The sequence below is a fragment of the Mus musculus genome, chromosome 8 (assembly GCF_000001635.26).
Source record: "Mus musculus strain C57BL/6J chromosome 8, GRCm38.p6 C57BL/6J".
NCBI classification, from domain to species: Eukaryota; Metazoa; Chordata; class Mammalia; order Rodentia; family Muridae; genus Mus; species Mus musculus.
Window position 1 is genome coordinate 47515904 of NC_000074.6, and position 13285 is coordinate 47529188.

The 13285-nt window shown below is 40.5% G+C and overlaps 1 protein-coding gene across 1 annotated transcript in view; it reads right to left on the bottom strand.

Annotated features, from left to right (window-relative positions):
* Trappc11 (trafficking protein particle complex 11) overlaps window positions 1-13285 on the bottom strand; it is a 43343-nt gene that overhangs the window by 25776 nt on the left and 4282 nt on the right. Inside the window, exons 4-10 of the mRNA NM_177240.3 lie at window positions 12057-12127; window positions 11037-11151; window positions 9068-9167; window positions 8622-8695; window positions 6448-6544; window positions 3669-3802; window positions 556-703 (exon numbers count right to left, since the gene is read on the bottom strand). Coding sequence (NP_796214.2) covers window positions 556-703; window positions 3669-3802; window positions 6448-6544; window positions 8622-8695; window positions 9068-9167; window positions 11037-11151; window positions 12057-12127 — 739 coding nt within the window. The remainder of the gene's footprint in view (window positions 1-555; window positions 704-3668; window positions 3803-6447; window positions 6545-8621; window positions 8696-9067; window positions 9168-11036; window positions 11152-12056; window positions 12128-13285) is intronic.

Consider the following 13285-nt stretch of genomic DNA (forward strand, 5'->3'; position numbering starts at 1 on the left):
CTGTCTGTAACTCCAGTTCCAGGGGACCTGGCACCCTGGCACAGACGTATATGCAGACAAAACACCAATGCACATAAAAGTATACAAATCTTTTACAATTTTCCTATATTACAATGCAATCAATAAGCCTAGGAGAACTTGATAACTAAGCTGATGCCTCCCTAAAAATTCATCAGCCTATTTCTGAAAACGAAATGTTGTGTCGAGAGATCATGGATCTGTTGAAAGCTCATCAATTTATGTTTTAGCAGAATTAGCTTACGCCCTATTGAATCTTATTTCTTAAAGCCCCACTCCACATGTTCTTTATAAAACCTAGTTTTTATCATCTATTAAAATACTCTATTGAAATTATAATAATCCAAAGCTTAAAATCTTAATACATGTGAAACATAACAGAAATACCCTGCTCATGGAATTCCTGGGTTAAAACTAAAGTCATAATAACACAAAGGACATTCAAAGACAAGGGGGGAACCAATACCCCGAGCCCTAGCTTCTCTCAAGGGAGGTCAATCAGTGTCCTGAGGGCAGGCGGTGCAGGCCGGGACTTACATCGTGGTTACACAGGGCTTTCGCGTGCTGTTTTCGCTCCTGGGCATAGTAAGCTGCCTGCTGATAGTAGAAACCAGGGTTCTGCGTTTGAATAGCTGTCAACCCCAACTTAATGGCTTCATCAAATAAGTCTCCAAAGGCCTGGAATCTTAAAGAGAACAAACCAAGAAAGAAAAGGAATGGGTAGTGAGGGAGGGGATGGAAAAGCAGCTTCCTTCTCATGACGAATCCTGGAAGCCAGACACTCAAGTCACTGCATCATTAGACAGAGCTACTGAGTAACAGCTAGTTATTTATAAATAACAACACACACTATGGATAAGTTACACACGCGTCCTTTGTGTCCGTCACCTGAGATGACGCAACTCCATGACTGCACCGCTGTATTAGAACTTACCACAACCCTCACTCTTCAGGAATAAGCGAGCTCCTGGAAGTGACTTTACATGGCATTTTTTCAATTAACACTGTCCTAGTTGGTCTTTTCGCTGCTGCTGCTGCTGCTAATTTGACACAAGCTAGCATTATCTGGGAGAACATCATCAAGAGAGAAAATGCTTCCATCAGGTTGCCTATAGACTTGTCTATAGGGCATTTTCCTGACAGATGGGAAAGGGCTCACCCACGGTGGGTAGTGCCAGTCCTGAGCAGGTGGTCCTGAGTATCTAAGGAACAGGCCGAACAAGTCATGAAGAGTTATGTCAGTAAGTGCACCCCTCCATGCTCTCTGCTTCCGTTCCTGCCCTGAGTTCCAGCCCTGACTTCCCTCAGCGATGAACTGTTACTCAGAGTGTGAGATGTTCTTTTGGTCATGGTGTTTTATCACAGCAACAGAAAAGAAATTCTTCAGAAGTTGGTACCAGCTTTGTGGAATATCAATCTGCCCATGTTATCATGCAAGGGACTGTGAAGGATTTTGGGACTTAGGGCTGAAAACCCTTGACTGCTCAAAGCTTATCGGGCTTTGGAAAGATGAGTGTTGAGATGCATGCAGAAGATGGAGGCCTGGCCTGGGAAATTTCAGGGGGGAGGCAAAGCTTTGCCCAGGGCCATTTTGTGTGACATTCTGTGTTAAGAATTTGTGGTGTCTTGTCAACTGGAGCTAAGAACCAGCTGTGACTAGCGAAGGACCTACAGCACTAATGCTAACCTGGTGTTTTAACTGAACGGATGTTGGTCCGCTGGTGCTGAGAAATTAGTAGTGATTAAGAGGAGTCAGGCATCACGGAGGTGAAACCTTTGGGGTCACCTCACACAAGCTGGGGTCCAAAGGAGGCCAAGGCCATATCTCAAGCTGGCAGGTCAACGAGGTAAAGTCTAAGAGTTTACCAGGTTTACAGAGAAGCCACAGAGAGCGAGCGACTGAGGCTTGCAGCGTGAGAGCCCACAAGAAGCTTCCGATGAAGGTGCAGCCCATTCACAGCAGAGACCCAAGTATTCTGGAGCTGTCAGGACCATGGGAGAACCACCAAGAACAGCAGCTACTGTGGAGTGGAGGTGGCCTGAGCCTATGAAACAGGCTAGGGTGCTGTGGGTGGCAGAGAAGTACCCAGGCTCTGTAGAGCCCAGGTCAGGAGTGAGCAGGTCCCTGACATCAAGCACTGAATTCCTGCTCGTCAGGAACAGCTGGGCTTTGGTTTTACTTTAAGTTGACTGTGACTGCCCGGATTCTTCCCTCTTAAGGTCAGACAGCTTTTACCTTGTTTCTTAACGTTATAAAAACCGACACTTAGAAGACATTGACTATTTTAGAGAAAGTCTGATCTTTTAAAGAGACTTTGAATTATTTTTATTTTATTTTTTATTTTTTAAAATAATTATTTATTTTATGTATATGAGTACATACTGTAGCTGTCTTCAGACACACCAGAAGAGGGCATCGGATCCCACTACAGATGGTTATGAGCCACAATGTGGTTGCTGGGATTTGAACTCAGGACCTCTGGAAGAGCAGTCAGTGCTCTTAACCACTGAACCATCTCTCCAGCCCTGGATTTCTTTTAAAGGGACTGCATGTTTGAAGTGTTTGAATTTTTTAAAAAAAGATTCACTTATTTTATGTGAGTATATTGCTGTCTTTAGACACAGCAGTGTATATGCAGAGAGAGAATACATACATAAAATAAATAAATCTTTTTTTTTTTTTTTTTTTTTTTGGTTTTCCGAGACATGGTTTCTCTGTGTAGCCCTGGCTGTCCTGGAACTCACTTTGTAGACCAGGCTGGCCTTGAACTCAGAAATCCACCTGCCTCTGCCTCCCAAGTGCTGGGATTAAAGGCGAGTGCCACCACTGCCTGGCAAATAAATAAATCTTAAAGCTTAAAAAAAATATTGACCTTTTGAAAGTGATTGTGTTTGACACCGTGTTATTAACATAAGAAGAAATGGAAGGTTACAGTTTAACTGTAATATATTGGCCTGTCAGTTGACAAGTCACTTGTCCTATTTATTTTTCTTGTTAAGTTCACACAAGCTAGAGTGACATGGGAAGAGCAACCTTAACTGGGAAAACACTTCCGACAGACTTCCCATAAGTCTGTGGGGCTTTCCTTGATTAGTAGTTGCTGTGGGAGGGCAGTCCTGGGTGAAGGACGCAGGCTGCATAAGCTAGAAGGAGCAAGCTGACTGAGCAGTGCTCCTCCATGCTCTCTGCTTCTGCTCCTGCCTCCAGGTTCTGGTCCTGAGCCTACCTGCCTTCCGTCAGTGGCAGGCAGTGGCCTGGCAGTGCCAGATGAAACAGCCCTTCCTGCCTAGCTGCTTTTGGGCATGGTGTGTCATCAGAGCAACAGAAGCCTGGACTGCGACAAACACTACGTTCCATCAAGTAGAGATGTTGCTTTGTGCATTCTTATATCTTCAGAATGTAAACACAAAGTGTAAACCCGGTAAATACATGTTGAACGTAAAAGACAGTACCATAAATTACCCAATTCCCATCAAGAAATCACACCAATCAATAGCTACTACTCCTGAACACATACCTAGGATATATTATTAAGACCCTACTTGATAAGAGAAAGATACTCAACTCAGTTTAGAGCCAAAGCCTTAGTGGAAGCCATCCCTCAAATCCCACAGTCTATTTTTAAGATACGAAATGCAGGGTAACATACTGTTTTGCCATCCACGCGGCGTGCTCAAAGGCCAGCTCCGCACTCCCAATCTTTTTCTTACACAAGTCAATGTGTTTTCGAAACTGAGCAATCGCATCCAGTGGGGTATTGTGCTGAAAACACAGCCTACAGATCTGAAATATATAAATCCCCAAATAAGAGAGAAGTCTAAAAACACATTCATACACATTAAAAAATGTAAACTCTAAGAGACTACATAATTTCCTTCTCTGAAGCTCTCTGTAATATATAATTCTCTTCATCAGAATGCTTGGAGAAATGAAATAAAATAATTCAGTATACTGAATTTGTCCTCTGCCTTACAAAAGCTTTTCAAAATATAGAATTTTTAAAATTATATCAAAAGAATATAATAATGTGCTGTACTATTTCCAATAGGAATTTATATGGGAGAGACTGACTTTGAGTATTAAAATTGTCAGAAAACTAAATATTTCTGTTGCATAATCGAGGTTTAGTTGCCTATACATCAACAAGGATAACAAAAATTCTAAGTGTTTTTTCCCTGGGACACTAACTCTACATTGTTTCAAAAGTGGTATAATCTATGTGAACTGAGGGTAAATGGAAGCCCAAAAGAAAGAAAGCTGAAGTTTATTTCCATATGATATAATTTTCAATTTTATCTCTCAGGTACAAAGAAATATATAAAAAACAATCCGTGTGTGTGTGTGTGTGTGTGTGTGCAGTATGTATGGGTGTGATATGCATGTATACCTGAGTGCAGATGTGCATGTGCAGTGTGTATGTGTGTATATCTGTTCAGATGTGCACGTGTGTGTATGTGTGGTGTGTATGTATATATATATATGTGTATATGTGTATGTGTAGTGTGTATGTGTGTGGTATGCATGTATACCTGTGTGCAGATATGGAAGCTAGAAGACGACCTCATATTATCTTGCTCTAATGCTCTTCATCTCACTTAGGAGACAGGGTCCCTCACTGAACCTGAGGCTCACAGTTAACAGCCAGACTGGCCCACCAAGGAGTCTCCCGGATCTGCCTGTCTGCCCCATCCCCCATCCCAGGCAGCGCTACAATTACAGGAATATGCCCGAATACAGCTTTGCAGTGGGCTCTGGGATCTGAACCCAGGACCTCATGCTTGTGCCGCAAGTACATTGCCCACTAAGCCAGCTTCCAGCCCTACAAGTTTATTATCCATCATGTTCTTCAGTCTTCTAAGTTTTCTTTTCAAAGGCACTTAGTGTTTACAGATAGGCAGTCTAGTCTACAGACAGTAAGTGTGTGTATATTCACATTTATAAACTAGGAGCCATGTGGCATCAGGCTAAGTATGCTGAGTTACACCTTACTTTCTTCAACTAACAGGCTTTTGTCAACTTGACGCACCTTGACAGAGCTATGAAGGGGAGCTCTTCACTGAGAAAAAGCCTCCATCAGACGGCCAGCCAGCAAGCCTCAAGACATTCTCTTGACTGGCCTCTGAGTGGTACCACCCCTAGGTTGGCTAGTGGTCCTCAGTGCTGTAAGAAAGCCAGCTGAGCAAGCCATGAAGAGCAAGCTAGAAAGCAGCACTCCTCTGCACTAGCTCCAATCTCCTACCTTGGTTATGTTCTCTCAATGTACTGTGACCTGAAATACTTAAAGCAAACCAACCCTATCCTCCCCACCTTGCTTTTAGTTAAGGCAATGGGAAACACTGGAAATGGTTCATAAACCTTAAATCCACTGGAAACACAGATATTTACATTATAATTATAATAAGTAGCAAAATTACAGTTATGAAGTAGCAATGAAATAATTTTACAGTTGGGTTTCAGCCGTAGGGGGTTGTGAATTGAGGTTATGATTTTTATCACAGTAACAAAAACCAAACTAAGACACATGCTACATTTTCATGTCAATTGATGGAACTGTCACATTCTTAATCGTATAGTCATTAATGTCCCATAAAATTTATAAAACCAATCACCTATTGGCTTATTTCCAATATATTCCTATTTGAAAATATAGTAAGTATCCGCAGATTTTGAGATATACATATTACCATAATTGGCAAAGAAATGTCCTAAAAAGGACTGTCTGGTAGGAGAATATCCACTTTGAGATTTGTGCTCACTAAAAATATGTTCTCTACTATCCACCACCCGCCTAGTAGCAGGCGTCTTTAAAGGTGAGTGGGAAAACAATATAGCCTTGTCCCTGAGAAGTGGGGGAGGAGGGAACAGGCCACAGCACAGAGGTGGAGTGGGACAGATGGACATAGGACAAACAGGATCATCTCTACTATACACAATCATAAAATGCTCAAACAATAGTTAGCTTTCCTCTAACGTGAACTAAGCCAGCAGTGGTGGCGCACACTGTAGTCCCAAGTGCTCATTGGGCAGGATAAGGCAAGAGGATCACTTGAGCCCCAGAGTTAGAGACGCCAGTGATACCAAGTCTCAAAAGACGAAACACAGCCCACTAAAGTGTACAGATGTATCTTTTTATGGTTGAGTCATGAAGCCAAGAAATGCTTACACAATTTAATGTTGCATACTCCCTTCTCCTACAAACAAACACTGTAACACTCTTGAGGTTCAATAACTAGTATCTATAAATGTAAAACACAACTCTTACAATGAGGCTACTGGGAATCAAAGCCACTCTTGAGTAAAAGGATATCACAAAGAAGAACATAATTCACAAAATACCACCTTTATGGATCAAGAAACTGATTTTGATTTAGCATTTTCAAAAGGTAACATTTAAAAGTAAATCCCTTTATTTCAAAGCAGAACTATACCTTGTAGTTTATAAATCCTGCCATCGTCTTAATTTCCAGAATATTAGTTTCATGGGCCCTCAATTCATGTACAAGGTTATAGGCAATCCTATAATTCCTAATGCAAACATGAGAAGGGTGGTTAAATAATGTTTAGATTAAATAATAGATTCCAAAGATCTATATTATTATGACAGACAATAATTTTGCAACATTTCTTTTTTTTTATTACATATTTTCCTCAATTACATTTCCAATGCTATCCCAAAAGTCCCCCATACCCTCCCCCACACTTCCCTACCCACTCATTCCCATTTTTTTTGGCCCTGGCATTCCCCTGTACTGGGGCATATACAGTTTGCGTGTCCAATGGGCCTCTCTTTCCAGTGATGGCCGACTAGGCCATCTTTTGATACATATGCAGCTAGAGTCAAGAGCTCCGGGGTACTGGTTAGTTCATAATGTTGTTCCATTTTGCAACATTTCTAACCACTCAACAATTCAACATATATATGTGCATATATATGTATATATATATATGTATATATATATAATATATACACACACACACACACACGTATATATATAGTGCTCTAAGAAATTATGTGTTGATTACCAATGACTTCACAGCAGAAGACCCATCCTATTGTGCATTGTTCTATCATTAACTAGCCAGTTAACAACAAGTAGAAAACAAGTTGAAAACAAAGGTCATATTGAATGGTTATCTAGAATACACTAAGAAATAAACACTGTTTGCCTGGCGTGGCAGCACACTCTTAATCCCAGCACTCAGGAGGCAAAGGCAGGAGAATCTCTGGATTCAAGGTCAACCTGTTCTATATCCTGGATTCCAAAACAGCCAGAACTACATAGAGAGCCTCTGTCTCAAAAAAAACAAAACAAAACAAATCAAAGCAACATTGTTAATGTGTGTGTGTGTGTGTACACTTCTGAGACAGGCCTGGAATGTGTTACTCAGCCCAGGCTGGCCTTGAACTTGTTTGTCATCCTGCTCTGCCCTCACCCCCCAGTTCTAAGGATTACAGGTACACGCCACCATGTCCAGACAAGGTTTGGTTTTGTTTGTTTGTTTAAGATTGATTCATTTATTTTATGTATGTGAGTACACTGTCCCTGTCTTCAGACACACTAGAAGAGGGCATCAGATCCCATTACAGATGGTTGTGAGCCACCATGTGGTTGCTGGGAATTGAACTCAGGACCTCTGGAAGAGCAGTCGGAGCTCTTAACCACGGAGCCATCTCTCCAGCCCTTTTTGTTTGTTTTTAAATACCACTATGTTTCTCAGTGATGGTTACGAGTAATGACAGAACAAGTGAAAGTGTCTTATGGCCAGGTGCAAACAAAGGACAAGGACATAGTACTAATGTTAGCAGGGCTGCAGAGGAGAGGAAATGCCCTCAGCACACCTAGTACAGCAGACTGAGGAAAGAAACCAGCCCTGGGAAGGGAGACAGTCAGAAAACGGCAAAGGGCAGCTTCTCCTTTCCAATAGGTGGTTTCCGACAGCATCGTTGCTAGCAGACCTAAAACTGAGTCTTACCTGATGCCACCCATCCACCAATAAAAACAAACTACAATACAGCCAGCTAGTATTTTGATCTCTTGCTATTTTCTCCACCTCCGCAATTACAAGATAAATACATAACTGACTCCTTTTAAAAACCATTTCACATTGCCAGTGTACATCTAAAAATCTGAGCTAACACACAAGGAGGTCAAGTCTTACTACAATGCAGTTGGTAAAACAAAGGAATACAATGTTTGAGCATGTCAATGCACCTGCAACTAACCTTCAAGGCTCCAAGCAGGGCCTTCAAATAGAACATGATGTGAGAAATTAAACAATTAATGATAAAATATTACTTCAATCGAATAAATGAATATTTAATGTTTATTTTACTTTGAAAATTAGTTGCTAAAATTTTACTGAAAATGAAAATAGAAAAATTAGGACAATTGTGACACTGCTGTCTTTAAATTTAGTTAAATTAGACCAGGGAACTTTACAACAATTTATTTCTAAGATTAAAATGGAAGAAACGACTGATTAAGTATTTGAATATGACATGAAAATCTTAAGATCAAGACGACTGAGATAGGCGGCTGTCTGTACAGGATCACTAACATCAAGATTTTAATAAAGATTTAGTTTGAAAACAGAAACTTACTTCAGGGCGTTTTGTGTATCTTGTTTCAACTCACTGAAGAAAGCTATTTTAAACTGATGTCTAACAAACAAAAGCTGAAAAGAATGATTAAAGAATGATTACATACATACTTTAAAGGTAAAATGATATTATGATGCATTGAAATATGAAGGAATTTATTAAAAATTAAATTCACAATGATCCCAAGAAACAAAGACATGATTAAAAAGGCTTCCAAGAGCTCTTACAGGTAAGAGTGTGAAAGTAAGGGCAAAAGAATCTAATTTGAAAACAATTCATTTTTAAGAGCTTAAAAAAACTTGTTAAAGTACTAAACAATTTAAAATATCAGTACTGAAGAAATAAGAATCATCTCAATATAAACAGTATGAATAATCTGCTTTGAATGCTTCGTATTAGTTTTTTTTGTTGTTGTTTGTTTTGTTTTGTTTTGTTTTTAAGTGTACCTGGTGTGTTGTTTTATTCAAAAATTCCTTATGAGATTTCACTCTTCTGATCTCCGTGTAGTAATAGGTCTGGGCATGCTCATAAAATGCATTTTCTAATCTGTTAAAACAACAACAACAAATAGCAGAGTTATTCAAAAGCAGAGTGATTTTAAGAGCAGCATTTGTTGAGAACTGAAAGCGCACTGTTGACCCACACTGTACTTCATGATTAAGATGAAAAATAAGACCTCCCCTAACACCACTGAAAACCACTTACAACACAGGATATTCCAGATTTAAAAACTTTATGATTTATATAAATTAGGCGATCTCGCTGGCTTTTATTTTTCTAACATTTATTGTTTAAAAGAATGAGGGGACTCATGGCTCTAGCTGCATATGTAGCAGAGGATGGCCTAGTCAGTCATCAATGGGAGGAGAGGCCCTTGGTCTTTCGAAGATTTTATGCCCCAGTACAGGGGAATTCCAGGGCCAGGAAGCAGGAGTGGGTGGGTTGGGGAGCAGGGCAGGGGGGGAGGGACAGGGGGTTTTTAGAGGGGAAACTAGGGAAGGGGACGACATTTGAAATGTAAATAAAAAAAAAATTAGAAAACTTCTGGGGAGAATAAACACAATTGGCAAGCAAGTCAGAAATAAGATTAATGTTATTAAAGTCTTGCTTCACCGTACAATTCTGAGATTATACAAGCACCAATAAGAAATCTGCGTGACTCCAGTAAGCCATCCACACTATACTGGGGAACATGACCGTCAGAGGTGACTGTGCAGAGCATGAGAAAAAGTGAGCCCACAGGGAAAGAACAGGTGACAGACCCAAGGGGTCTCCTCAGAAGAAAAGCCAAGTTTAACCTCTGTTCAAAAGACTGTTTACCACATCTGAGGAAAGCACAGTAAGTCAAATATTAAAATCAAATATTTTATTTACTTCTTTACAGACGGGTCTAACTATGTAGTCTTGGCAGGCTTTAAACCCACTCGTGTAGCCCAGACTGACCTCAAACTGGCAACCCTCCTGCCTCTGCCTCCTGAATGCTTGGATTATAGGCATCTGCCACCATACCTGGCAGATAATGGATTATAAATTGGATTTTCTAGGTTAAAATTTTTTATTATCAAAGAAAACTGTTAAAATATGAAAATAAAGTTAGATTCTAATCTTGAAACACATGTTATTAACTTAAAACTTGTCCTTAAGACTTTACAAGTAGGAACACTAAGGGAGACTGTGAAATACCTAACTGTAGCCAGAACTATCTTTGCAGATTATTCTCAGTAATGAAGAGATAACCTTCTCTAAGAAGTTAGTTCTATCTCTAGGATAACCTCAGGAAATGTCAGAGATAAGCTCATTTCAGTTTCTAAATAAGCTGTGTACTCAGATAAAACATGTTTTAATCCAACAGAACAGACCTGAGGATAAGTTGGTTAATCCTTTAAACTTAGTTTGACTTTGGGCTGGTAAGATGGCTCACCAGGTAAAGGTGCTTGCTGCCCTGACGAACAACCTCAGTTCAATCCCAGGGACCCACAGGGTAGAAGGCCAGACCTGGCTTCCCTAATTTGTCCTCTCACCTCTGTGGTATGCGCATGTCCCTGTCCTGAGTCATTAATAAATAAATGCAATTTTAAAGCAAAAACCCTGGTTATTTGGAATTAAACTCTTCCCTGCTTTTAAGCAAAACAGGCTAAGTAGCTATAGAGATAGCTTGGCTATCAGGCCAGTGTTAGAAGATCCTCACTGTTTGTTTTTGATTCAGGGTCTTACTTATGTAGCCCCAGGTAGAGTGGACCTTGCTAATGTAGACCAGGCTAGTCTCAGACTCCTTTCAGTCTGTTCATTTAGTGCTTGGCCAAGCTGAACTTCACCATGCACAATGTTTTTATGAACACTTTGTTGTTTGTAAATAAAGGATCTAAGTTACCAACTTTTCCTTCCTTCTTAAGAACAAAAAAACCTCTGATTTACCTTATAATGTAGCCCACAAGGTGGTCAGTGTGGGGCAGCACAAACAGAGACTTGCCTGAGAGCTCACACACATTGCATAAGGCCGCAGCCCGCTCCGAAGCAATGACATCTTCCCCTGTTGACAAACAGAAACAAAGCACAGGTGTCAGCTCTCTGTAGTCAAATTTATTCAAGTTTGTCATCAGGAATAAAGTTCTAAGTCTGTCACCCTGGCAGCAGGGCTCCTGTTCTTCCTGAGGGCTTAGGGCTCCCAGAAGTTAATATGTTCATATTTGTCTAGAAAATAGTGTGGAATTTTCTCCTGAGCACAATAGACAGGACAAATAATGCCCAAACCATATTACATGGCTGTTCCAAAACATAAATAAAAATGGAAGCATTCACTCATGAAAGAAGTTTCCAAAGACCTCAGAATGCTCAACGTGGCAAGAACAATTGTTCTGGCTTATGAAAATCTGGGAAGGTGAAGAAAAGTCACGTAAGGGAAGCGCTTGCCTGGACTATATTACCAATCTTACGTTTCTTTGTGTAAGAGTACATTTTAAATAGAACCAAGCAAGGAAATAACACTTTAGAAGCAACTGCATTAAATGTTCTGTCAACTGATACATGCACACACGAAGGCTAAGCCGAGAGGAAAGGCAGGACTCAGCATCTGTAAACGTCAATGTACAACAAGCCTCTGTGCCTTATTATAGCATACATTTACTTGTACATGTACATGCATGTATGCGTGTGTGTGCCTCAGACACAGTACATCTGTGGAGCTCAGAGGACAACTTTCAGAACTTGGTTCTCTCCTTCCACCAAGTAGGTTCTGGAAATCGACTGAACTCAGGCCATTAGCATATCCTTTCCTTACTGAGCCATCTTTCTGGCCTTTTATTGATGCCTTTAAAAGTTAGTATACTGTCATTCCTCCCCACCCCCAAATGAACATGCAAAACATTTAAACATTAAAACCATCTCCCTCCTGGGTTAGCACCATTGGAGAATAAAGTGATAATGAGCCTTTTGTACCTGGCGGTAAAGGCGTTTTCTTTTGAATCAGGACGACTGCAACTTTTGTGTTTCTCCCTTGCAAACTTTGCCTGTGATAGGAAAAAACAACAATATAACTAATAAAGCAATGAACTTATTTTACCTAAACTATTTCAGGCTTCGCATAAAAAACAAACTTCATAACTCAACAGAAAATAAGTTTCAACTAAAAAAAAAAAACCCATTAAGATCAGAATAAACCTTCTCCTACAGTGGCTGCATTCCATAATGACTTGCATTTTCAAAGGGCAATCTCCCAACAAGCTTATCATCTTACTGAAATCTGCTTTAGGAGAGAGGCACCAGGGCCAGGGAGATGGCCTGGGTGGGACTCTCCAACCATATACAGTGCAAGGACAGACCTGACTCCCCCAAGCTGCTCTCTGACCACACACATGACCTGCCTCCCAAATACATGAATGGATGCAGACCATTTTAATGTGAAATTTTAACATCCACTTCTATATAAAAATTAGTTACCTTACTTCTCATAGTGAAACATTTTCTTCTGGAACAATGGTCTTAGAACTACACAATGATAGAGCAAGTCTCAGGGGACAGTGAAGCACTCAGAGGGTAAAGTGCTTGCCTTGTTAGATGGCAACCCAAGGTAGAGCCTCAAAACACATGTGACGTTGCAAGAGGGAACCAGCTCTCCACGGCTGTCCTCAGACGCTCACACGCCATGGCACACATGAACACAAATACGAGTCATGTACAGGAACAACAAGAAACAGTCTGTAAGTGTCGTATGAAAGCGGCAGAGAGGTGACTCAGCATTTTAAGAGCTCCTGCTGTCCTTCTAGAGGACCCGGGTTCAGTCCCCAGCACCCACTGTGGGGTGGTTCACCACAGCCTACAACTCCTGCTCCTGGGGATGTAATGCTTTTTTCTAAGTCTCCACAAACTCCAGGATACATATGCACATACACACATTCACTTGAACACACACACAAATAATAAAATATATCTTTAAAAAATGTTTTTTAAGAAAAGTATCTTACGGGGCCTGATATAAATTGCTATCTCCCAAAGAGATCATAGTATAAGACAAATATTTGAAACTCCAGGCCAACTAGCCTTCTAAATGTCTTCATTTCCCGGGCACTGTATTGTTAATATTTAATATCACCTCTTAGAAACAGAACGAATTTCAAAGGAGGTCAACAATCTCAGAGAAATCATCCCAGTTTAAACACTGTTCGGTT